Genomic DNA, 26582 nt, shown 5'->3' with positions numbered 1-26582 from the left:
GAATGGGGCAAGATCTCACTGATGTTAGTTTTGTGCTAAAGTTCCTCACCATTGCAGCACATGGTTCAGGTCAGCTGCACTAACAAGAAAAGTACATTGTCCAGCCAATACTGCTGTCATTTGAAGCGTATTTTTTTGGCACTGTAATCAGACCAGTGGTAAAATGGAGTCTTGTTTATAGCAGCTTTCCAACATTTTGCCTACTGCTTTTAAAGACATAAACAAAACAGTACAGGTCTGGAAAGTGAAGGCTGCATGTTAACCCCTGAAAAACTGGAAAATTACCCCAACTACCATGCGTGTGTCAGGGTGGCATAATGATGGCTCAGGGACATATTCAAGCCAAGTCGAAAGGTAGTAGTAATATCTCCTTATTGGACAAAGTAGTAGAGCCGGAAAATCACATCATTTTAGCAGGTGAGCCCTATTTTAGCTCTATATGTGCCCTTATTTCATAAGTCTTGTGCATATAAATTACACTTCAGTCTTTAATTATTACATACTTTAGGCAGGCTCAGAACCTGATTTGGAGCAGTGCATGCCCTGTGAATGAAAATCACTGGATAATGATCTGGCATATGTTTCATTTTCTCATTTTTAATTGTGTAATCCTTTGTCTTTGTTACTGTACACCATTAAATACAGAATTATTAACTTCCTTGTGTTTTTCACAGTAACAAAACACTCAGACTTTAATAGCCCTGTCCTTGCCTGCCCTTGAACAGAAGCAATGTTCTACCCCTCTCTTCCAGGTGATGAGTGGAGGCACAGAGACATCGGCCGATCTGTCCTGAAGCCACAAGCATTTGCAGCCTGTCCGTTTGCAGCCTCCCTTCCTGTGAAATGTGGCACCTGACAGCACTCAGGCTTTGCACTGTGTCAGCTGTGAGTCTCTAGTACCTTTCCAGGCAGGCCCTAAGGAAACAATCCAACATTATTTTGTGGTCACAGTGTTTTCCATCGGCAGCCCTGGCGCGGTTTGTAGCGGAGGGACAGAGGCTGCCCCTGACCCACCCGTCCCTCCAGTCGTGTCCCCTTTCCCCCTGCCTCAGGCCAGACCTTCTGGCCCCTGAAACCTCGACTGCCTGTTGGCAGCGCGGCTGATCATCAGGAGTGTGAAGGAAAAGCCTCCCTGAAACCGCTCCTTGGAAGCGGTTTGGGCGATGGGTGCGTGAGGGCAGAACAGCGAGGCCCAGGCACCACCTCTGAGAGTCGGCTGCCCTGGCCGGCCTTGCACCTCCGCTCCTGCCGCAGGACCTGGCCTCTGGAGGCTCACAGCCTGTCCCTGGCCCCGGGGAGACTGCCATACGGGGAGGGGACGGGGACGAGGGGGACGGGGACGCCCACCACCCCTCATCTTCCCGGGGCCGGCGCCTGAGGGCGGTCCCCCCCATCCCCGCTAGGGGGCGGCGGTGGGGACCGCACGCACCTGCCTCCCCCGCCCCCCCCCCCGCTCCCCCATTCCTCGGGCGGTGCGTCCGCAGGGCGCATGCGCGGCGGCAACCCAGCGCCCCGCCCCCCCGGGTTGGCTGAGGGGACGCGGTGCGGCGGCGGCCGTTCTCCCGGGGCTCGGCAGGTAGGTGGCGGGGGGGCTGCGCGGCCCCGGCCCCGCTGCTGGGAGAGGGGCGGCCGGCCGGCCTGCCGGACGGACGGACAGACAGACAGACAGACAGACAGGGCCGCGGCTTCCCCCTTAGCGCCGCCGCACCTGCCCGGCGACGCGCTCCCGGGGAGCCTTGTGCCCGGGCGGGCGGAGCCGGCGCCCGCCTGGGAGGGTTTACCCCTTGCCGGGGCGCCGTGGCTGAGGGCGGGCGGGTTTCCTCGGCTGTGGGGAGCGGGGTTGGCGGTTCCCCCCCCCCCCCCCATCCTGCGGAGGGCAAGTGGCGGCTCGGGCCGTGCCGCTGTGGCTGTTCGCGGCGGGAAGGCGCCGCTGGCTCCGTCGGGGTTTTGCGTGGGCGCGGAGAGGGGCGGCCGGCGGGCGGGGGTGCGCTTGGTCCCCACATCCAGCCGCGGTCGAAGGCAGTAACTGCCCAGAAGTAGTTCTCGGGGATCACTCCGGAAAAGTATCGGGAGCACCTGCCCCGAGAGAGCCGGCGGCGGCGGACAAAGAGCCGTCGCACGCCCGGGAGCCGGCGGCTCGGAGCAGCCGTCCTCCCCTCAGCGCTGCCCGCGCCGGGGGCCCTGCCGAGGCGTCGTAGGGCCGGTGGGGAAGGGCGACCGGACAGGAGCGACTGAAATGAGGAGAGGAAGGGTTGCGAGAAGAGGTTAAGCTGGTCCTGAAGTCTTCTCCTCTCACGAAGCCCTCGGGCGGTGCGGCGGGGGAAGGGGAGGGCAGGGCCCGGGGGGTTCGCGGGCTTCGTGTGTCCCCGTCCCCCCGGCCCTGCCTGGGCCCGGGGCGGTGGGGCCGAGCAGCGCGGTTGCAACCCGGAGGGGAATTCTGCTCTGTGGGAGTGGGGGGCTGCGCTCTTCTGTAGCGTTTCTGGTTGCTTGAAGGTCTTCGAGCAATATTGAGGTTAATACCTGGTCGCCGATAAGTCGTCTTGTAAACTCTAGGAGTTAAGTAGCAGGGATTTCAGTGCACCTTAATTTTGTAATGCAGTTACGTTAGAGAGTAAGGCTCAGAAAGGAAATTCTGGTTACAAGTTGATTGCAAGTGATGAGCTGTGCAGAAATTTGTGCTGCCTAAGTGCTGATGCTCCACTAGTTTCTGAGAGTTGCAGGGCTCTGGAAGCAGGAGATCACTGAGTGGCCAAAGCCTTGATGATACCCTCAATGCTCGTCTTAATGACAAAAAGCAACAGTGTTTTCATCGGTTTGAGAGTGTTGTGTTTGCAGATAGTGTACTAAGCTTTATATTGCTTGATTTGTTCGCTGTGTTCATTTGTAGGCGTGTTCTTAGGAAGTATCAAAAATGGTGATCTAGATGGCTAAAATAATTAATCTTCCACAGGCTTGCCATAACTGTGAAATTATCAGCTTCTCTTTTGAAGCAGATGTAAGGTTATTCAGTCTAGAAGCATGTATTGGCAGCGACCATCTGTTCAAATATTTCTGTTCCTCAGTAAATATAGGACAAAACCTGAGGTCTTGTTGCATTAATATTTTTATTGTTGTTTTTAGTATAGATCTGTTTAATGAGTTCTGGGAAGAGTTAAAGTCAGGCCTTCTGTGTTTGTGTCTTGGCAGTCATTCATCTACTGTGCTTGGTTAACGTTACCTAGTGAGCAAAGAAGGATAAATAATTTACCATTCTCATTATGCTTTTAATAAATAACAAATGGGAGTGTACCTCACAGCTGTGACTGAAATACCAGTCTTGTTACACTATATCTAAAAGGGGAATTTTTTTCAGGAGGAAAATGGTCACAATAAGCCTTTTGATTATAGACTGCAGCTATCTTCATAGCTTTTATTGACTTGATTTAAAATTCATGTAAAATGCCAAATGAGCTGATCTGTCGCTGTTCCACTTACCGTTTATGGATTTTCCCAGAAAAGAAATGTGTACTTTGGATTTTTATTTTTAAGACCCTTTTTAATATGGCATTTAAAATCTTGTCTTACTGAAACTTGGTTAAAACTTGTATTAGACACTTAATTAAGCTTAATATGTGAACCATTTTTTCAGAAATTAAATTTCTTTAAATGCATTTGCAGATACATTCAGAAAGCTTTACATATGGAAATTTTGATCATTTTTACTTGAGTTTACTAATTGAATATTTTCAGTGTTAACTGAAAATGAGAGGGTCTTTAGGTCTAAGTCTTGGCAGGAATGACACTGCAGTCACAGTCACTGTGATCAGGCTTAAACCTGAGATGGGATTGTGAAGTTGCTTCCAAGACAAGGCAGAACAATGCTCTGTTTTAACAAGAACAGCATCTGCAGAGGGAATAGTATTTGCAGCTAAACGAACTTGGTCTAGAGAGACTCTATGAACTGAACAGCATCCTTTGAATGTTTGTTTACAGTAAAAGTTTGCAGTATTCTACCTTGCAAAGCACTGATTTTTCTCTCTAGTAAGAGGTGTACTATCTACCAGACTCTAAACCATGTTTATTTATAGGTTTCACAAGCACTTCATAAATATGGGTCACTGAATCTTGTGTACTGCTTCTTTCTGTAAGAGACACAACTGCTGTCTGCACTTCTATTTTTTCTAGTTGAAGATACTCCTATAATAAAGTTTTCAAAAGATAATTTTTTTAATCATCAGTTCAACAAAACAAATTCTTTTAACTTTATAAAATCTTGCTATCAAATAGACTACGTGTTTCTTTTAAAACAGTGTGAAATAGTGTTTTGAATGCCTAGCATGAGAATAAAGAATAGAAAAAGACCCACATCATAGCATTATATGACAACACTAGTGAGAATGCAATAGAAAAATAGTCTTATGTTGAACCAAGTGTGCGTTTGCTAGCTCTTAAATTCTGTAGACTTGCCTAACTTACAGTTTACCTTCTATTTACCATCTTGCCTAATTTACCATCTATTGGTAAATACGTGCAGTAAGGTCACTTGCAAATAAAACTAGAATATGTAAAGACTGGAGTAGTTCAGTGCTTCCTTTTCTCTTGTATTTTACGGGCTCAAAAAAAAATTTGGTGTGTATTTGGGTTCCTGAAGTAGAAATTTATCATAGTTGTAAAGGTGGGAATTGTTTTTGTGCAAACCGTAAGGGAATTCCTGTATCAAATATTGAATTGTGTTTGTGCAGCTGAACTGGCATCGATGACAGTGTTTAAACTTCCTTGAATTCTGTAGCTAAGCTTAAATATAAAACAGATTATGAAAACTTTTGTCCTATGCCAACATCTGATGAATATCTCCTACTGGATAGATCTAATTGATTTTGAACCTTAAATTAATGTCCATATACGCCTTACTACAATTTGAGGTTTTCAACTGCCTGCTTGCATCTGATCTGTATGTAGTAGCAGTACTTAACTGTACTGCTTCTTTAAAAGGTATTTATTGGTCCGCTACTCTTAATTCCCTGCTGAGTTCTTTAGAGCTTAAAACATATTACATTCCAGACTGCATAATGCAAAATATTTCAAAACTTTTTTTTTAAACCCACTAAGAATGCAGGCCCAGTGGTGGGCTAATGCCAGTTCTTTTGAGGAACTGCTAAAAAAAAAAAAATCCACTTTCCTATCCCCTCCCAAATTAACTGAAGCAGTCTAGTAATAGTCTCAAGGACTTAATTTATATTTTGAAAGGCCTGCTGTGTGAAGATTAAAACGTTACAGCTAATAGGCACCTTTTTTGGTAAATGCTAACTAGAATTTACTTGTCATCAAAAAGTTTAGAAACAGTAACTTCTTTTTTTCCTTATGTGATTTTTTTTTTTTTTTTTTTTTTCTCTTGAGCAGGTATCTGTTCTGTTATGATGGTGTTCTTTATTAGTAAAGCTAAAAATAAATTTTTTCATGTGTGAAATGTTTGGTGCTGGTATTGCTTTTAAATGAGTTATAACAATTAGGAGATTGTTCAAAGTTGTCATCTTCAACCTGTCTTGTATTTAAAAGCAATCTGTGGAAGACAAACTCCAGAGTTTATAGTAGGCGGTTTTCAACAATACTTTTTTTTTTTTGTTTTGTTTCAAAGGAAAACAAGCCACAATAAATTACTGCTTTTCAGGGAGCTTTTTACTATTTAGTTATTGGCTGCTTTGATTCAGACGAGTAGCTGAACCCCTCTTAGAGTAATAGCAAGAATATTAGATTAAGCGTTTTGATTTGACTGCTGTTGAAAATGTTCACACTTCTCGATTCCTCTTAGAAGCTATAGAAATGTGTTAAACTGACTGTTGTTAAACTGATTTCTTTGTAGTACGTTTTTGTTTAATATTAGATAAAGTAACAGGTTTGAGCATTGTTTTGTCATGAAATTATGTGGGTAGTCAGCTGTGCAAGTGTAGCAATGGAATGGTAATAAAAAGCTGCAACATTTTGACAGCTTCCACCAAATTTGCATTATTTCCAGATGAAAGCATAAGGAAATTAATTTATTTTGTTGTTTCATCCTGATTTATTACAGTACTTGAATTTTGTATGTCATCCAAATTGCATACTATCAGCTAAGACAAAAATAATCACATATTTGGTGGTCACTAATGCTATCTCAAGCTTTTACCGTATATTAATGTTATAGAAAAAGTATTGAGAAAATTCATTATTTTGTGTAATAAGTGTGCTGCCCTGAAATGTCAGAGTATCAGCTTTTGTTCACAGTAGCAGAATTACTACTAAAGAGTGCTGTGTCAACACTGTAGGTTTTTACACACAGTCAGCTTGACTCCTAGTAAAGCTCTCTGCTTACCGTGCACTTCGTGTTCCCTCACAGCAAGGCTGTTCATTGCTGCCTTAGTCAGTAATGTGACACCCCTCTGCCCCCCCCAAACCCTTAACCAAAGCCTGTAATCTTTAATGACTCTGAAATGTACTGTGCTTTCCCCACCTCTTTTTGTTTACTATTACTGTGAAGTTCTTTCCCAAAAGAGAGGTTTTATTTTTGGGACCACCTAGCTTTTTGCAGGTATGTTTGGTTTCATTAATGTGTAACGTGTGTTCAGCTGACGTCTTGGTAACAACATAATGGTGGTGAGTCTTGAAACTGAGTTATTTAATATGGGCTTCTTTGTCTTGCATGGGTGGTGTATTCGGCTTCTGAGTGAGAAGTAATGCTAGGAAAGAAAAAAGTTGTGAATGGAAAGTGTTTTACACAGATGGTATGCTTTTTGAGTGCCCATTTGACAGGCTATGGGAAAAGTTTAGCTGAAGGACTTTATTTTCAGCTCTTCCAGGAATAACTTGTATAAATTTTTTATGTACTGTATTAGAAAGAGCTTGGTTTTTTTATAACTGAGAAGTTATGCATGGATTTATTTACTCATAAATCTCTTGTCTGTTTAGGCTGAGACTGATATTTAATGTATAAGCAGGGTGATATTCTTGTAAATAAATCTCCATACTCTTTTTGGGGTTTTTCTTTTTGGACTATTCAAAACACTGCAGGATATAGGCAGGTTAGGTGGAAAAGCGTAGGAAAGGAGTTAAGTGGAACATTTCTCATAGGAGTAGGAGCATGTAGGTGGGATATATATATATATATGTATGTGTATATATATTTTCTTTAAACATACTACTTTGCTTATTATAGATTGATGTGATGGTCTGGAGGGGGAGCTAGAAATGCATTTGAACATTTGGAAAATAATAAGCAGGTGTCTAATCCTTTTTCTCTGTGTGAGCTAGTGTGACTTTATGCACTTTGTAATGTAGCTGAATTTGTGTAAATTATCTTAAAATATGGAGTGGCACATCTTTAAGCCTGTTGCTTACTTGATGTAGTTAAAAGCATTTGCTCCAAACAGATAGCCCTAAGATCTGTACAGAAATAATAATATACATTAAAAACTGACAAATAAGTTTTTCCTGGACCATTTTTTTTTCTTGGAAATGGCTAAATAGTGTTTTTAAAAAATCAGTTTTGGGGAAAAAAAAACTTCCATAGAAAATTTCAGCCCAGTGGGGTATGCAACTGAAAATGACCAGTGTTTCTGGTGATGAAAAATATTATGGTAACACTATTGAAAGTCAAGTCAGATTATGAGTTTTCAGTGGAACTAGGAACATGTCTTTCAAACTTGAAAAGGAAACTAGTCAACGGAAGGGAAGATGTGGCAGATGAGTTGTTCCGTTTTTGCTCTCAGCTGTGATCTCAACCTTTGCTTCTGTTGGGCAGGTTTTGGTGCACTTTCCTAGGTGCTGTAGGCATAGAAAAGGCAAAGAATCCAGGCAGCCTTTCTCTATCCCTGTTCAGAAGCCTGCATCTCCTGTTAATTATGAAGGCTGGAATTCAAAGAATTGTGAATGTGAAGAGGCATCTTGGCGACGTTGCTGATGCCGTATTGGGTATGGCTTACTTTGGTGGTGGAAAAAGGAGAGTGGTGGGAACAATAAAAGCGAGTGTGTTTGTGTAGATGTGAGCCTGACTTGGAGACTGGTGAGATGGTTATTTTTTAACTGGGCTGATAAACTTTAAAGGACTGTTTCTGCAATTTTATTTTTTTTCAAGATGGCAGATTTTAGCTTATTAAATGTAAAATAAGGATATGTAATAGTTGCGCTGTAGAGCTGGAAATATTTTTGAAATTTAACCTTGAAGAAATGTCCTGTAGTTCTGTTAGTCCCTCCGTTTTAATTTGTTAACTCAACAGGCTTTGTCATCATGTAGAGCTTGTAATTAGAATACTTACAATAGTTTAGAAAAACTATAGGGAAAGCAAATAAGAATATTTTTCAAACTTAATTAAACTCAAAAATAAGCTATTCATCTCTGTGTTATAGTAGAAAAGCTCCAAAGCACAAAACTGTGACAGTGTTTTTCTGTGTAAATCATGTTTGTGCAACTGCTGTTGGTAGCTCAAAATAAAACAAATTTCTGCATAAAATGGAAACCGCCCCCCCCCCCCCCAAACAAAACAAACCCAACCAAAAACCCAAACCCCCACAAACCAAATCCCTTTTTATTCATGTAAGGTCCTTTTTGTCCCTTCAGTATGGGCAGTTTCTTAGAGGTGGCTGAATTTTTTGTGGGAGCAATTAACAGAGACAGAGAAAAATTAATATATTCTTGCTGTCTGAACACATGAGTTTCTTCCACATGTGCCTGATAATGTGGTAAAGCAACTTGTTTAACGTGGACGTATACACACTCAGTACAGTACTTGAGATGCAAAACAATTTTGAACAGTGTTTTTAGAGTTTAAGATGACCAAAAAGTATTCATGTAACTAAAACTTTACTGCATATGCTAATTTGGGGATTCCATACTTCATATTTTCTATGTGTTTATGAAGTAGCAAATGAACTGGACATACATGTAAGTAGATGGCATCATGTCTTCATGGTTATGACCATCATCCTTCTAGATCTTCTCTGCTTCATCTTTTCAGTTATAAGAGCCAAGCAGATTTCTCCGTAAAATGCAATGTAATATTTCATTTACATGCTACGGTTATTTTTTTGCATGTTAAGTACCTTTGTGAAGCCTTCATTTTCTCTCTTCTTTATTTATATAACATAGAAAATGTTTTCTGCAGTGAATAATCACTGCTAAGTAATTCCTTTACAAATTTATCCATACTACTTCCAATTCATAGTTTTGAATGATGCAAAGATTTTTGTGATCTTTGATAAACTGTGGGAAAACAGTTTTTATTGGAGCTTGTAAAATTAATATGTTGTACTTGTTTTCGGTTGAAGTTATGAAAACCGTATGGAATTAATAAAAAATAAATTAAAATATACTGTCAGTTAAATCACCTATTCATAGTACTCTTTTACCTGTAGTATATGTTTGGTATGATACTTACTCCCAATTGTCATCATCATTTAATCATGTGATGTATTAAATACACATCATTGTACTTCATGAGAAGTCCCATTGGCTAGTTCTGCCATTTCAGTGAACTGTTACAAAGTCAGATGTGTAATTTAACCAGAACTGCTGTGGACTGTAGTTTATTTAAAGGTTCACTGATTTCTGTCTCTAGATTATTTGCTTCATTGAGATTAAAAGTGGAAGCTTTAGGTTTTAAACTTTTTTTTCTTACTGGTTCCCAGGTCTCCTCCTCTTTCATGAATGTAATACATTTATGTTTTGATATAAAACAGCTCTAGATTTCATTAAAGATGACTTTGTTTTATGATATAGAGCATGTTCTTGATTTCATCTTCTTATTTAGATGCAGAGTCTGCTATTAGATCTTCTGGACTCAACAGTCCAGTGTGTGGAAAAACATATTTGGTAGTTGAAGTTCATACTTTTGCAAGATTAGTCCACAGTTTTCATTATATCACAAAGTATTCTGAATTTATTAATCTGAGTGGTGCTTTAATTCATCTAGTTGTCAGGTATAATTAAATATTTCTTGTTTGCATTCTGATAATGTGATTATTTAATTCAGGTTTCATATGATGAGGCTTTTATTATGGCCAGTGACCCCTTGGAAGGCTTTCATGAAGTGAACCTCGCTTCGCCTACTACACCAGATCTTCTCGGAGTAAATGAGCCAGGGACTCAAGAACAAACTACCTCACCCAGTGTTATCTACCGACCACATCCTTCTGTTGTGTCCTCCACACCAATCCAGCCCAATGCATTAAATGTTGCTAACCTTCCCACACAACCTGTTTATTCATCTCCCAGACAACTGAATTGTGGAGAAGTGTCAGGTGTCAGGTCAGTTCTGTGTGTCTTTTTATTTAAATTGATGATATATAAAATGTTTGCTTTACTAAAGATATCTTTTTAATATTATTTACAAAGTTGTAATATTAAATTGTGTCCATAATGGTATGTTCAACACCACTATCGCCATTTCTAAAATATTTCTTCTTAATCTATTATATGAATAAAAAATGTATCACTCTCTTTACAGCATCAATGTTACCGACGCAGTACTTTGTTCTACCTCTGGACCCCAGGGTGGGTCATTCAATCACAGTAATTCCAGAAAGGAGAGCAATAACGTAGAGAGAGAGTTTTTGCAGGGTGCTACAGTAGCAGATGTTGCTGAAGGAAATGAAGATATTTTTGGGTTGAGTACAGACAGTTTATCTCACTTACGGAGCCCATCTGTACTGGAAGTGAGAGAAAAGGGCTATGAACGATTGAAAGAAGAACTTGCAAAAGCTCAGAGGGTAAGGCTCGTTGTCTTGTCTCCTCCCACTTTTTCTCTCTTCAAAGCGGTTATGATATTGCAGAATGATAGATGGGCCAGAAGGTGCAGTCTGAGTCTACTAATTTCTTACAGAATTATTAGAACGTAATTATTTTATGTAAAGTTTTCTGAATGTGTGGAATGCTAATGTCTTAGAATTATTCCTCGATAATGTTTTTTTCTAGTGCTGCTGCTACTTAACCATGGAAAGCTTTTGCTGCAGTATTTGGTTAAACATGCTTTTTCTTTGAAATGTAGACCATTCCTTCATTCTGACATTTGAGAATAGGAGTAATTTTCTGTCATTCCATTGTTATCGTGTAAGTATTTATAGACGCTGATTATATACTTCTTGAGTCTTCTTTCTCATAGAGTATAAAAGTGTAGCACGTGTCATGGAATATACAGATGCTTTAGAACAGGGGCACTTGTGATGCTTCCTAGGGGAATGCCTGTGGAGAAAAGCAGCAGTGAAGATGTCACTGGTGTTCCTTACTGTACTGTTACACCACACTTCAAATTGAATATGGATACCTTTGAAGACATTGTGGCTCAATTCATTAATATTTGTAAAGCGCTTTGTCTTGTTTGGATGGATGGTGCTATATAAATGCAAAGCCATTATTATTCATTTTAATATCCCTCTGTGCTTAAACTTTCAAGTAGTTTTTGTGCTATTTGTATCTGTGCCCTTTCCTCTACATGATTCCATTCTTGTTTAGATTTAAGCTCATGTTACCTTGTGTTTGAACTTGTTTTCCTCTGTTTGTTACCTCATCTTGTTGAATGTAGTCATCATAGTTGCATTTGCACTTGTTAATGTGAATCTTAAATATGGATTCAGACATCCCTTCTTCTGTTGATTGTTTTACTGCTGTGCAGTTGCTTCCTTTGCTAATGTGTTCATTTGCTTAGCATTTGACCACTGAAAGGAAACATTAACCTGAGCTAAGTTTGAGGACCTTGCATGTGAATATATAATCCTAGCAGTTAAACTTGGAACCTTAGAAAGTAAGAACAAATTGAAGTTTAAACTTCAGAAAAGCTCTTCTAGCTCCTGACAGTATACCAAAGTACACCTAATGTACTTGAAAACCACAACTCAGATCTGCTGCTGTTACCTTGGAATGATCTGAACATGTTATTCCAGTGTATACCACTTTGTCTCTTAGATTGAAATGTTTCCTTTTTCATTCTGAAATTTTAGGTCATTTCTAAGGAAATGGCATTAAGGCTGCTAGGACGTACTAACTGCATGTTACATATTTGCAAACCCTTTTGGTCTTCGTAACAAAAGCGTTTCAGCACTAACTTAAGACTGTTGATGTCAAAATTCTTGCTAATTCTCACCCCATCAGGCTGAGTCTTGCCAGTGTTATACTGGATGGATAACTCCATCTGCTTGTCTTCCTAAACTTGCACTGTTCCAGAATTGCTCAGTAACACAGGAGTTAGAGCAGGAGTCTTTACAGACTGTACAACAATAAACCCTATTTCTTCCATAATATCTACTTTCTTCCACTTCCTGTATGAGGACTAGTTTTTTTCTATCCCTAATGCATCTCTGACTGCTTTCTTTTGAAAGTCATGGCTGTTTACAAAAGGCTGTGCCCACTCCGTGATAGTCAGTGTGTCATGTAGTCTTTAAACTTTTATTTCCAAGTATATTCACATTTGTCAATGAGTACTCAGTTTAAATATCTTTAGGGATATAATTAATAGGTAGTGCCTGTGCATAGCTGGTTATTTTTTGCATAATGTTTTTAAATTCTCTGTAAGTCTTTGCTGTTTATTAGGAACAGTGACAAAAATGTGAATTACAATTTGCACTTTAATTTTGTGAGCTCATTGAGCCTGGAAACTTTACAGACTACAAACTTCCCAGGAGTGAATAAAGTAAACACAAATTTGTGATCTTGTATTTTTAATTTGTTCCAAATTTTTTACCCAAACTGAATGTTATTGTAATACATGTTAAAGATTGATTTTAATTTGTTGCAGCCATGATCAGAAAGGGAACTAGAAAGGCAATAGGAATTTTGAAGCTTAGGAATCCACTATCTAATTATTTTCCTGTCTCCAGAGTACAACATCTTTTCTTAATATGCTCCCAGTTTTTTATATTAGAGAATATATGTATGACATGTAATTCTTAGATATTTAAGTATGGTTCCTGAAGAGAATTGTTCAGGAATAGAATAAAGATCTAGTCTGTCCTTTTTTTTTTTTTTTTTTTCCCTTTTCTTCTCTCCTCTCCTTTGTGTATGCCTTGTCTTTCTTAACACCACAGAGAGCACTTCTCGAAATGAACAGCATTGCTGGCAAAATTGTTAAAGTATTTCAAAAATTTGTTTTTTGATGAGAGGAAATATACGTTATACTTCAATCTATATTGGTTGCAGCATCAAATCATGTCATAAGATTTGGAGAAAGGTTGGGTCAGAGGTAACAGCCAGGCAGCATTCTATACTAAGGGAGTATATAAGGTTGACCATACTTTTGCTTTAAAATGCCCCTTTAAGTAAAATGACATATTTTTTTCACTCTTTTGAGACCATTCAGGTTGTTTTTCCTTATTTTTTCACTGAATACTGAATTTCTGACTTTTCTGTAAAGTGGAGCTGAAGAGCCCCTGCTTTAGATGATCTGAACTTTTCTGGTTGTTTTGCTACCCTTTTAAAGCAGCATCAGGAAAACTGAGAAGGTGTTAAGGCTTAGTGATTCAATGCCTGGGACCTGATCTCCTCATGTCTCTGCATTTGCATTTTTTCTACTGTGTTTGGATTGAGCTGTGTCACCGTGGTTACTAAAGGACGATCAATGACATGTAGATAACATCTGAGAGAATAGTCATGGTATTTTGATATATGGTATTTCTTGATGTGCATGTTTGGCGGAGTCCTCACAAAAGAATACCTTTTATTTGCTTTTTATCTTTATTAACCAGCACATTGCATGTGTTTTTGATAGCTTGCTTGTAGTTTCTGAGCTTTGGCAGTTCATAGTCGTGTTTTCCTTGAATTTTTGTGTGATTTGGCCCTGAAGTTATTTCCTCATCAGTCAGACTGTCAATATAATTGTCATCCATGACTGCAGAGGGAGACTTAGGTTTCTGTGTTGATATATTTTCTCTTGGAGTATTGAAATTATTAGCTGTCACTGATGGTTAGCCTGCTTCTCTGATGAGGAAAGAGCAGTCTACCAGAGATGTTGGTTGCAAATACTGTATTTGGTTTGAGAATGAATTCCACGCTTCCCACTCTCTTTAGAGTAAGATCTGTAGGCTTGATGGTAACAAGTAAAACCATGCTTGACTTTTGGTAGTAGAAATCCGAATTACTGATATTTCCCTAGCGGAGTGAAATTGAGAGTGTTTTTCCACACTGATACAGTGATTATTGTGAAAGAGGTGACAGTATAGAAATTCAGGAATGTAAATTTCAATGTGGTTTAAGAACTTGATCCTCAAATCTAGGTTTTTCTTTCAAAGGCTTCAATTTCTGTATGCGTTCTTCATCTCAGAAACAAACTTGAGTGTTACAATTTGATCTCTTGTCTTCGGATATTGTGTGTTGATACAGGATTTGAAGTAGATTTTTTTTTTTTTTTTTCCATTGTTCTGTCTGTGTCATCAAAGAATCCAATGTAGCAGAGGCTATTGCCATTTTTATAGTGTTTCTGCTCAGGCTAACAACTGGCAGTTAAATCTCTTTATTTTTCCACAGTAAAACATGTTTTAAAACTCTGCATGGATTAATGAATAAATGGATCCACAATAACTACCCAGGAATTCCAGGAGTACTATACAGTACATTCAGCATTTCAAAATTTCTGTTGTTGTTTGTTTGTAAGTTAACAAACAATAAAAATGAGGATGCTCCAGAACAATATACCATCCCAGAACTCCACTGAAGAGTACGCTTTCAGGCTTTTCAAAACCAAAATTGCAGTTAAATTTTAAGGCCACTGGCTTGTGATTTAGATGGATTGGTCCTGTGAAGGGATTTTAGCTGTTTGTTGCTGTCTTTGAGTGATGAAAGTTTTCAGTTTCCACACCTCTGATGCTCTTGTAGTGTATCGTAGACAGAAATTTTCTGAGACGAGTAGAAGACTACATGCAAGCAAAACAGCAGCATCTTCACCCATACCATAAGATGATAATTCAAAAGTTAGTGAAATGCTCTTACCTCTGAAAAGATATTCTGGAACTTCTCTCACATTAAACACCCTTGTAAATGTGGTTGAAATGGACTAATTTTTATGTAGCTTGTTTAATGTGAATGAGTGAAGACCAGTCAAATAGAAATGTGTTCCAATATAAATATGAACTTTTTTGACAACTTCGCAATTCAGCAGTATCTGATTTTAGGTGGTATCTGTAGAAGATCTTTGTTTTTTCCTTGGTCTTCTGCATCTAGTTATGACTTGGTTAAATTGCTGAACTAGATGCAAGATTATTTTCTTTCTAGAATTAAAATATGAATGGGTTTGAAGCTGTAATTAGCTTTTCTTTTCTCACTGGTTCTTTCTAAAGACCCACCTTTGTAGTCTGTGGATATCAAAGTGAAATAAGAAATAATATGACTCTCTGATATAGTTTGGGGTTTTTTTTTAAACTTTAAGGGTTTTTTCCATGCAAGTTAAATTTTTTCATTACCTACTTCAGTAACTGCGTGTGGGGTGCTTTACAATAGCTCATCCTCTTCATGTAGTTACTGTTTCAGAACAGTAATGTGGGAAGGACTGCAGCATGGATGGTTAGTACAGCACATGCAGTTGTCCTATCTCTATATTGTTTATGGCTGGGCAGTCTCCACTAATACCTTTAAGACACAGACAGTAGCAGTGTTTCTAATAACTGTTAAGCTTTTGCTTTGGGCACTCTATTTCTGTCCTGCTTAAAAAACCCAAGCTATTAAACTCGCTTGGCAATATAATGTGTTATATTATGCTCCTCCTGAATCATGTCATGGAAACTTGCCCAGTGTTTGACAAATCTAGCTAAGCAGCCATGCGTAGTAGATTGCCTGGTGTTGTCTTCTTTTTGTTTTCATTAAGTAGCTTTACTTGTCTGCCTAAACTTTATCTAACGCCCCCATATCATTCCAGTTGCAGGGAAAACTGTAATCATCTCACTTAAAATCGTGTACTGGTAGTGGTAGCCCAAAAGTGAACTTGGGGTAGTTCTACTTTCATTGTGAGATTGATAACTCTTGACCTGAATACTAATACAACCTCCTTTAAAGATGTATTGATGTGTATGTAGCATTTTCCTTACAAATCAGTGAATCAGACGAAAGGAAATATATTGATTTATTTTCTATATTTCTAGGAACACCTAAAACTTGAGCTTTAAGTGTTTTGCATCAGAATCTTTAATTTCCTTATTAATAACCATACTTTATATGGGAAATAATTTAAACCAACACAAAATTAATTAAATTTTGTTTCCCCTTTCTTTTTTTAACCTCTTCTTTTTTTCCAGTATTTTTTTCCACCCACTTTGGCTTTTTGTATTCATTTTTCCTTCTTCCCTCCATCTGTAGCTATTTTCATGCTTTGCTTTTTTTTTTTTTTTTTCTTTTGTGTTAGTGATAGGTCACTTTGCAGATTAGCTTGTAAATATGAGTTGAGTACTATTTGAGAAATACTGTGTTTGGAAAAAACACCATAATTTAAGTGGTGCTTTTCAACATAGTTAAGAGGTTGTATATGGAAAGCAAAACTTCAGATAGCAAACAAACTAGACTAAAAATCAATCAAAATGTCCAAAGTTAAAACCAGATAAAAGAAGAGAGAAGTAATGCCTTTGGCACTAAATGAGTTGAGAACAGTCCTTAAAGACTTGTCGACTTTAGGAGATGAAGTCAGGTAGGACCCTTCATAGAGGAAAAATCTATTGCCAGTTTCACTGCAGAAATTGAGAGCAAGACCTAATATCAACGTGCTACAAGGCAAGATGTAGTTCCCCACATTGTTGTATACAACATTACTCAATCATGCGGACTTTGGGAGAAATACTAACCACCTCCTGGAAACATGAGGGAAGCTGCCATCTGGGCTTTTTTACGACTCTGTAGTGACTGGCCTCCCAGAGTTTTCTGAAGGCAGCTGTTTTCTTTACTGATTTCTGGAAGTTTTCAAAGCAAATCATTGCTAGATCGTATATGGAGTCTTTAACATGTCAGTGACAGACTTGGGTCCTGCAGATGGTGTAATAGCTAGCTTGGCAGGGGGAAAAGAAGAGGAGGAAGAACTAGATAGGGGTGGAAGGGGAGTCATAGCCAGAAAAAAAAAAAAAAGGCTTGAAAGGTCAGAATGGGCTGTCTGCTGCTTTTCTTTCCCTTACTTTTTCTCTCCGTCCTTCTCTTGCAAGAGACTCCAGTGTTTAATGGTTGGGAAAGGGGAGAGGAACTCTTCTTTCAAATTCCTTGTCAAACTTTTTGTACTTCTCTGCAAGTTACCCCACTTTTCCCCTGCCTTAGGACAGCACAGATGAGACTGGACACGTGTAACATTTATGCTACCCAATCTGTCTTAAAATCTTACTGTAAAAGTGGTATGGTCAGGCCTTCTCCACTCAAATTTGAGTGGTGTAGACCAATAATATTTTGAATTTCATTAAGTTGCTTTGATTTATATATCTGCATAAACAAGAGCAAGGATATAATTGCAGTATGATATTGGAGTTGTATTAGTTGTAAAGAGGTATGCAGGAAACTTTATAGTAAATTATGTTTTAAGATTCTTTTAGAATTGGTGATTTTCTTGAGACAAAGCTTTCTGATTATTATTTAAAAAAAAAAAATTACCTTCCTTAAGTGTCTGTTAAGGAATGGATGGACAGAACTGATATTCTGTCTGTCCCAGTAATTAATTTGATGTGTATTTTAAGTGACTTTAGTCTCCTATACTTTCAGGAAGAAATTTTTTTTTTTTTTACTTTTGAGTATTTTGGCAATGCTGATGTCTAGCTTAGATATATTTTTGATTGGCCTGGTATATTTCTGTATAGCAGGAAGAAATAGCTTTGTATGTATAGCATTAATTTAATTGCTTCTAGTGATAAGATTAATATTTTGAAAGGCTTTGTTTAGCAAAGGTTTTGTGTTCCTCTGATTTTTTTTTTTTTCTTCCCCCTCTCTGTGGTATTAGCTTTAAAAGGCCAAATTACTACTCTAAGTCAGAATAAATAACTTTCAATTTTCCATAGGAGCTGAAGTTAAAAGATGAAGAATGTGAAAGGCTTTCTAAAGTGCGAGATCAACTTGGACAGGAATTGGAAGAACTTACAGCTAGTCTGTTTGAGGTTTGTTGGAGTCTTCGATGTGATATACTTAAAGGAAGCTGAGCCAGATGTTTTATGTAGAATCAGTATATTGTATGCTGAATTTTTCTGCAATAAGCTTATAAAGGGATTTGTATCCTCAAGACCTGGGTGTGTTGAAGTAGAGGCTTAAGAGCAAGCAGTAGACTTTTCACTTAGGTGAAAGAGACCTTGTTGAGCTTGTCAGTCTGCCTAGACACAAAATGAAGAAAATAAGGAAAATATATCAGAAAGCTTAAAACTATTTAGGCTTATTTTTTGGCATAACTATTTTGAGACAGCTTCTCTGTCTGACAACAAGGCTATCTAGATAAGAGCTAAATTGGGGGTTGCCATGGTGACTAAATAAAAAAATAACATAGTTCCAGATCAATGGAGGTAGCAAGTACATAACTTAAGTGTGCTTTCAGCCTTTGAATTTTGAGTCTGGCAGCATGCTACTCCCACAGACCTGAAAAGAAACATTAATACTGAGTGATGCATCAGGATGGAACCTGGTTACCAAGTGAGAAGCCTGAACTTTAAGTGGGACCTTTTCATTTGAGAAAAAGGCAGTAGTGCCAGCAAAGATGGTGAGCTTGTATTACGCACAAAAAAAAAATCTTAAATCCATACTTGAAGCAGGATCAGTTCCCATTTTATCACAGGAGTATATATAGGAATGCCTAGGGGCTAAATTGTGATACCTGTGACTGTCAGAATAAATGTCATAATCCAGAGATGATTTATATGCTTACTAAATCCTAAGTATCGGTTTTCAGTAGATGCATAAAAATACAATATTAGGTATGTTTTAGAAGCAGTATTTAAACCTATGCTGTATTGGTATAAAAATGCTATTAAAACCTTGAAAACACTGACATTCAGAAATCAAATTACAAACTGCTCTGTGGGTTGGCAATGCATTTTATTTCATCATCCTGGTAGGGCAAAGTTAATTAAAATATTAAGCAGTTCCTGTGTGTAGAGAATAAATGGGAGACTGGAAAGGTACTTTTTAGCATAAATACTTGTGTATGGGTGGAGGGGGGGGAAATGTTTGACAGGTATTTTAACCTTAGAGGAATAAAAATAAAATTATCAGTGAAATTTTATATTGATGACACTTAATAATTTAGAACAATGTACCAGTTTGTTAAAGCTATGTTTGAAATATAGGAAGTTATTACTAACTGAGTTTTATTCAGAACTGTTGTAGGTCTGTCACTTGAATTTTCTTCTGTGATTTGATTTCACTAAGAGGCCCTGACAAAACACATTGTTGAGGTTCCTTGGTTTTTGCACTGGAATCTACAGGCTTTGAATTCATGTTCTATTCTGAATTCCACTAATTTCAGTGTCCATATAAGTGGATATGCTAGAGCTTGTATTAATGCGTCCCAATGGAGGATTGTGACTTGTTTTGCACAGCTGGGTGTATATATTACATTATTACACTGTAATAGCACTGTAACATGCTTTGCTTTCAAAGGTGCATCACTAAGCAGAAACTGCATGGTCAATGTTAAATGTATTTGTACACATTGTATAAATGTGTATGTTCCCATTCCTGCATGTGTCTGTTGTTACTTAAGAGAATTTTACAAACCCATACTATACAGCTGTGTTGTATGCCAGTGGGAGCCAGATCTTTTGGTATGATGATGTATGAACTTTTTTGTTTTATTTATATAGCGTCCAGATACGTGCTAGGCGCTTTACAGATATGAGAAAGATCCTATCCCAAGTAATTTAGTCGGTGGCCCTGATCTTTCAATCTTTGCCTTCAGTAAGTGCCAAGAACAGTAATTTGATCACAGGCGCAAATTGCTGGATCAGAGCCTGAACAAATACATTATGCAGACAAAAGGCTTATGAGGTAAAAGGATGTTTAAAAAATCCCCAGTCCTTTTATGCTTTCTTCTTTATTGGCTTAGCCTTGTTTCTTTACTTGGATTAGTTTTTAGTGCTTTTTCTGTTCTACTTAAGAAAAGTTTATTAATCCAGGAACTATTTTTAAGCTGTTCCTTTGTTTTATTGATAGTAAGAATTTAAACTTCATAGTTGTTTGACCAGTTCTGTCATGCAGAAGTACACAGTTGACTAGAACTGGTTATTCTGGCTAGAAGACGGGAGAAGTTCTTTTGAATGTTCTACTGTGCCCATGTTGCTTTTGTTGTTACTGGTTGAGTCTTTCTCTTGGGGGTCAAGGAACTCCGACTTATCAGCCACCGAAGCGTGACTGGAGCCTGGCGTTCATGACAGGTATTGTTCCTGCTGGAGGCGGGGGTGGAGTTGCTGAATTTCTGAATGTGGGCTCAGGACCAAGGAGAAGAAACTTGGTGGGCCAGTGATGAATTCACATGGTAGATTAGTAGGTATTCTTTGGTATGTTACTATTTAATTTCAGACTTGCACAATTTACTATTTCCAAGTAGTCTCCGTGAAGCAAAACTAGTTTTGTGTGGTGTTTTTTTTTACTGGTTCTTGTAAATTATGTGAAGCATTTATACTAGCTAAACGTTTTTTTTTTTTTTTTTTTTTTTTATAGGAAGCACACAAAATGGTTAAAGAAGCTAATGTCAAACAAGCTGCAGCAGAAAAACAGTTAAAAGAAGCACAAGGAAAGGTGAGTTCTCTTTTCCAACATGTTTGCTTTGTCTTTTCACATGGCTGTAAATCTAAAGTTTGAGTCATAAAGATATAAACAGAGCATTACCTGTATACATTATTAAAATATATACTAAGTCGTTCAGTGTCACCTTGGTGTATTCTTAGCTAATACCTATGGACACAGCTGGTGTTTCAGTGTTATATCAGATAGCTAGCAAGGTGCATAGGAAGGCAGTGTTACTACAGTATACAATTGCATAGGCATCTGTGTGTTAGTACTGTTGGAAGATGAAATCTTGATTTCATAGCCTAATACAAATGACTTTATTTCCCCCCCCGCACCCCCCCCAAGATTGATGTCCTCCAGGCTGAAGTAGCAGCACTGAAAACACTAGTACTGTCCACTTCACCGACATCTCCAACTAAGGAGTTCCAGTCTAGTGGAAAAACTCCTTTTAAGAAAGGCCATGCAAGAAACAAGAGTACAAGCAGTGCTATGGGTGGCAGTCATCAGGATCTTACCATGATGCAGCCAATTGTAAAAGACTGTAAAGAGGTAACAGTATGAGAATTGTCTTTTTTTTTTTTTTTGCTGATAAGCTGGCTTTATTGTTTTGTTTTACTCACAGTAAATCTAGTATATATTAAATCTTCATGTAATACTGACTATTTCAGAGATATTTTTATTAATGAAAGATTTTCTTACATACCAGTAGGTGGTGATTTTTCCAAGTCTTGTTTATCTTTAAATCATTAAGGGAGGATGAGATAAGATTTGAAATATTGGAATTAGTAATTTAAAGATGGGAATTAAAAAGAAACAAAACAACATTATAACTGAATGATAAGTCCTGGTGGCTTTTTACAGGGTCTGTCACTGAAAGTCTATAAACTTTCATAAATATTCCATAAACTGTCATAGGAAAGAGGAAGAGTCATTTTATAGATCAATAATGGGTGAAAGAAGCTGGGGAGAAGGCGGAATCAATGATTTATTAGAGAACAGGAGGAGAGTTACCACTGGAATCCCAGTAGGTCTTGTGATTTTTTTTTTTTTTTTTTTTTTTTAAATCTACTCATGTAAATAAAAATGGGGAAATAATGAGGCGGCAGGTTGGTGCTTGAGTCCTTGGGATGGTACTAGCAAAAAGTGACTGAAGAGTTGAGAAGGATCTTATATTACTGAGTGGTAGTGGAACAGCAGATGAAATTCAGAATCAATAAATGAGAAATGAGAGGCATCTAGGGAAAAAGTCCAACTCTAACAGACATACAATTGTGGATTTTAAAATAGCTACGTTGTGCTGGAAAAAGAAAAAAAAAAAAAAAGTAGTGTACTTAACAAATAATTCTCTGAAAAACACCATCTCAGTGCTCAGTGATGGTCAAAGGCCCACAGAGCCTTAGGAATTGTTAGGAAAGAAATAAATAGCAAAAGAAAAAGCCTTATACCGCTGTATAAACATGTAGTAAATGTGTATGTCTATGCATGCATCTACAATATCTTCGTCTTGGGGCATAATGAAAATATGAGGAAGTGTGACATACATGGTCAAAGCTGTGGAAGTATTTCTATGTAGAGAGAGACACCTGAGGTAGAACAAAAATCTATACAAACACAGGTGGCATGGAGAAGATGAATGGTGAACAACTGTTAATGATTTCTTGTAATAAGAAAACTCTGGAAGCAAAAAGGAAAATCATTTTCAGTCAGTACATAATGAAATTTTACAATTCATTGTCACAAGGTAGCAAGATTTAAAATATAAATGTGTTCAAAATGTAGTCATGAAAAGTGACAGAAGAGAAGCCTGTCAAGGTATATGGAAGATAGATATGACATTTGGCTTAGGAAGCTTCTTTAACTACAGATTGCAAGAAGTTGGAAGGCTGTAAGATTAAGACATATCACTGTCTTTCCTCTCGTACTCCTCTGCAGCAAGCTCTGTGCCTGCTGGCTGTTGTCAGAGGGGTAACAGGCTAACTGGATCTTTGATGTGATTCACAGTGGCCATTTTTATACTTGGTTTTGCCAATTGTAATTAAATTGCATTTATACTATACAACTTTTTACTGTAAATCTAGAAAATAAAGTAATTTTCCAGTTTCTGTTTCATACTTGGGCTTCAGGAAAGAAAAAAAAAAATAAGCCAGCTTTACATCCTGCCTGCCCGCTTTCGGTGGTATCCAGGTTATTTCCCTTATTAAAATTGCATCCTTGTTGCTCTTCAGAAAAGGGGAGAGCTGGGCTGCAATCCAATTACTTTGTAAGCATCACGCTGAGGTCATGACTCAATGAAATTTTTAGGCGTCAGGCAAGAGTGAGAGAGGGGAGGAATCTGTTTTGCCTCAATTTCTTGTGGAGAGAAAGTGGTGAATGTGGAGGATGTGCTGCAGAAGGTCCAGTCTGCCTAACATTTTTCTTTAGTTCAGTCCCCTTTTTGTTGGATGCATAAGGAGACACTTCAAGGCTGCTCAAAACAGGTGACTGTTTCTTCCAGTGACAGCCCAGGGAGTCAGTAAGAAACACACTGATTTTCCACCCCCTGAGACTTGTCTTTCTGTCTCTCTTCTGAGCAGGAGTATTTAATGGAGTGCAACATGGGGTGAAGAAAGCAAGAGTGCCTCTGGCATGGTGGTTAGAACATTGTTTTAAGCAGGGGAGACGTGCCTTCCCTACTGCTTTCATTATCCAGTGCTTTGTGGTTTGGTTTACTGCTTTTGTTTATTGTTGATCTAAGGTAAATGTTTTTGCATTTCTGGGAGCTGGCTTGGAAACCCTAGGTCTTCCCCCGTCTTGCTAAATGTTTTTGCCGCTGAGTTAGATTACGTTGTGCATGTTATTCTGACTTTGAGTGACTCCGCTTCAAAAGCGAGGCTGAGAGAACTTTTGCTCAGGGGTATGTAGCGGCCTTGTGGTGTGGGGAATTATAGCTTTGGACCCTTATGCAGAGTCCACCACCCAGAGTTTTGCATTTCAAGATGCTGGATGGAGCTGGGTGTAAATACATGTCAGCTCTTGGGTTTCTTTGTGGAATGTATACAGAGTTAGAGTGGCTGGCTGTCCATCCTAAATTGCAGTAGAGACAGAAAGGTGCCAACATCCCAGGGAAATACTTCCTAGCATGTGGAGTAACCTCTAGGATGAGTAGACATGTCTAATTCAGGTATTAACAGGATTTAGGCAAACTGAATAGCTGCCTGGATCTTAGGCAGGCAACGTAAGTGCTGATGAATGTGTTAGTGTTCTTCAAAGAGCTGAAATGTTTCTCTGATGTCGTATTTTACTGTAAAATGAAAACATCAACAGTTTAACTAGAGTTATTATTACAATTGGCTGTATATTTAATTGCAGATAATCAAAACTGGTCTAGTGAAAGCTCAAGTAAAGGCAAGGAGGAGATACACATGTAACACAGTGTAGACTGGAAAGAAAGAGCATCAAGCTATATTCACTGAGCAGTTTTTTCAAGGCAGCTTCTTTATGAATTGCAGGTTTGGGGAAAACTGAGTTAAATCTAGAAAATAACGAAGTTAATAAGAAATGCATCTTAATTTTTAGAGTCATATAGTACAAATCAAAAATTACTTTTTTTTCTGATGGTATCTTTTGATTGTATTAATTTTAAAGGCAGATCCAAGATGGGTTTTAAAGGATGGGAAATGTTCCTTTAGGGAGCAAGTTACACCTATTGAATTTCATTTGTACAACGAAGTTGGTGGCTTAGCAACCAGAACATTTATGGACTAGCTTAATTAAGACGGCTGTTCCTGATCGTACCTGAATGTAAGGCAAGTAGCTCTAGTGGAAAACAAATTTGCCAGTCTAATTTTTGTAGGTTCTTTTCAAGAAAAAAAATGACAAAAGAACTCCCCAAAGTATATATGTAAAAGAATGGTGAAGTGCTGAGAGCTCAGAGAAAGAGTAATGCATGGGGAAAGAACAAAAGACAAAAGAGGTTGGTTCAAGGCAGAGTACTGATATTTCTAATAGGATTAAAAAGAAATTATTTTATTTTTTAGCATATGATATTTCCCCCTCTTTCATTATCTTATCTATATTATTTGCTTTAAAGTTACATCCTGACTTATCTTTGGCCTGCAGTGTACATCTCTTCCTATAACTTGAGGTTTGGGTTTTATGAGTATAGGTCTGCTTTAGTACAAGAAGGGGATTTAACCAGCTGGAGTGGAAAAGTGCTGAAGTCTGTGTCAGCAGAATGTCAAACCAGTCCGAGGATGATGTTGCATCTGAGGAGCAGGATGGTGTTGTGTATTCCATTGTGGAATGGCATTAGTCCTTTACATTGGATTTGGAGTGCATGTAGGAAGCGCTCATCCCACTCTGTTACGTTCATGTCTTGGAGCAGTGTTGGTGCCTGTGAACAGGATCCTTCTCAAGGAATCCTACACCAGACAATGTGCTCTGGGGTACCTCAGTGTGTTCCAGCTGTTAGGGGGTTGCCAGCCTATGGGACAGGCTGTTGCATAATGCAAACGTGGATTTTTAATAGTGACCTAGTACCAGTCTCCTGAATGCCAGACTGCTAAACTGATCTCAACGTGGAGATTACAAAACAAGATGTTTTCAAAGCAGATAAAACCATCTCTTCCTAACACAGAGCTTGCTCACTCCTAGCGTGATTTAATGGGTTGTTTTAGTATTTCTCCATTAACAAGAGGAGCTATGAGGGAGCAGGCTCATAAATCATGCCCGGTGAATATCTTTGCCTTTGTGTTGTAGCATGGTGTTGGAGAGAGTTTGGGCATAAAGATGAAAAATTAAGAATAAGGGTATATTTTTATTTGATTTGTATATTGAATTCCTGTTTTCCTGTGTTAGTATATTTAGTGTGCTAAATGTCTATTTTCTTTTAGTGTTCAGATAGCAGTGTGCTACGTTCGGGTGCAGGGTAAGTGTATAAGGTGTCTAGGATTGCAGTTGTTTTCATTAGATTTCTCTGCTTTTCTGTAACTTGCAGAAATGGAGGTGGACTAAGATACTGTAGTGAAGGTACATAATGAAGAAAATTTTTTTTTTTTGCTTTTTTTCTGTTAAGTAATCAGTTAAGTTTTTCAAAGCTATCCCAGAAGATAAGGAATAGGGAAGAGGTGTTTAGCCTTGTCCCTGGGGTTGTGGTGACCAGTGAATGCATTACCTCAGTGTCTTGAAAATTACATGTTTTGATTTGCTTATATTTACAGTCTTAGGAAAGTGGATTTAAGAAGGTGTTCATAGCTGGGGCATGGTGACATTCTTTCACAGTGCAATGGAAAGCATTTAGTTTCAATGTTCATTATTTACCTGTGGATATTTGCAAATGATAGACACTAGTGTGATAATTGGTACTAAAATATGTGAATCTTTGTGTTCTAGGCTGACCTATCTTTGTACAATGAATTCAGATCTTGGAAGGATGAGCCTACAATGGACAGAACATGTCCTTTCTTGGACAAAATTTATCGGGAAGATATTTTTCCATGTTTAACCTTCTCAAAAAGTGAGGTAATGGAAATAGTCTAAATGTGGTCAATGACACTTTTCCCTTGAGCATGTTACATGAAGCCAGTAGAGTATTAAAAATGTTTTCATATGAAGTTTAACCATTTTTGTTTCATTACAGTGTGACAGTTTACAGTGAAGTGCTGAAGTTTAGTCAGGAGTATTGAAATGTTAATTTTTTTCTTCACTGTTTCATTTATGCTATTCCAGATATGGTCTTTTTAGGCCTATTCCTTCAGATATTACTCCTATCTGGCAGAACCTGGATGGTGGGTTTTTTCCTGATATTTCAAAGATACCGTTTTGTAGAAATAGTGGCCTGTCACTGTCTCTTGTTTATATAGGGGGCAGTAGAGACCAATATATTTAATTTTGTGGACCAGTTTTCTCTCGTATCGGTCAGAGCAGGCTGCAAGCACAGTCT

The 26582-nt window shown here is 38.4% G+C and overlaps 1 protein-coding gene across 5 annotated transcripts in view; it reads left to right on the top strand.

The window, feature by feature from the left end:
* The first annotated feature begins 1494 nt into the window (after nt 1-1494).
* Nucleotides 1495-26582, top strand: part of LOC104361708 (RAB3A interacting protein) — a 35058-nt gene continuing 9970 nt past the window's right edge. Inside the window, exons 1-7 of one of the 5 annotated variants that reach the window (XM_032999857.2) lie at nt 1495-1576; nt 9981-10255; nt 10455-10716; nt 17950-18045; nt 20594-20671; nt 21008-21211; nt 26033-26161. In XM_032999857.2, the coding sequence (XP_032855748.1) occupies nt 10005-10255; nt 10455-10716; nt 17950-18045; nt 20594-20671; nt 21008-21211; nt 26033-26161 (1020 nt within the window). In that variant the 5' untranslated portion in view covers nt 1495-1576; nt 9981-10004. Of the gene's footprint in view, nt 1577-7660; nt 7924-9980; nt 10256-10454; nt 10717-17949; nt 18046-20593; nt 20672-21007; nt 21212-26032; nt 26162-26582 lie in introns of those variants that run through there. The other 4 variants (XM_009967891.3, XM_032999858.2, XM_032999859.2 and 1 more) reach the window with 4 other exon arrangements.

This window comes from Tyto alba, unplaced genomic scaffold, assembly GCF_018691265.1.
Source record: "Tyto alba isolate M040663 unplaced genomic scaffold, T.alba_DEE_v4.0 Super-Scaffold_2, whole genome shotgun sequence".
Lineage (NCBI taxonomy): Eukaryota > Metazoa > Chordata > Aves > Strigiformes > Tytonidae > Tyto > Tyto alba.
Note: the sequence above shows the minus strand (reverse complement) of the source record. Positions and strands in the feature narration are given on the sequence as shown.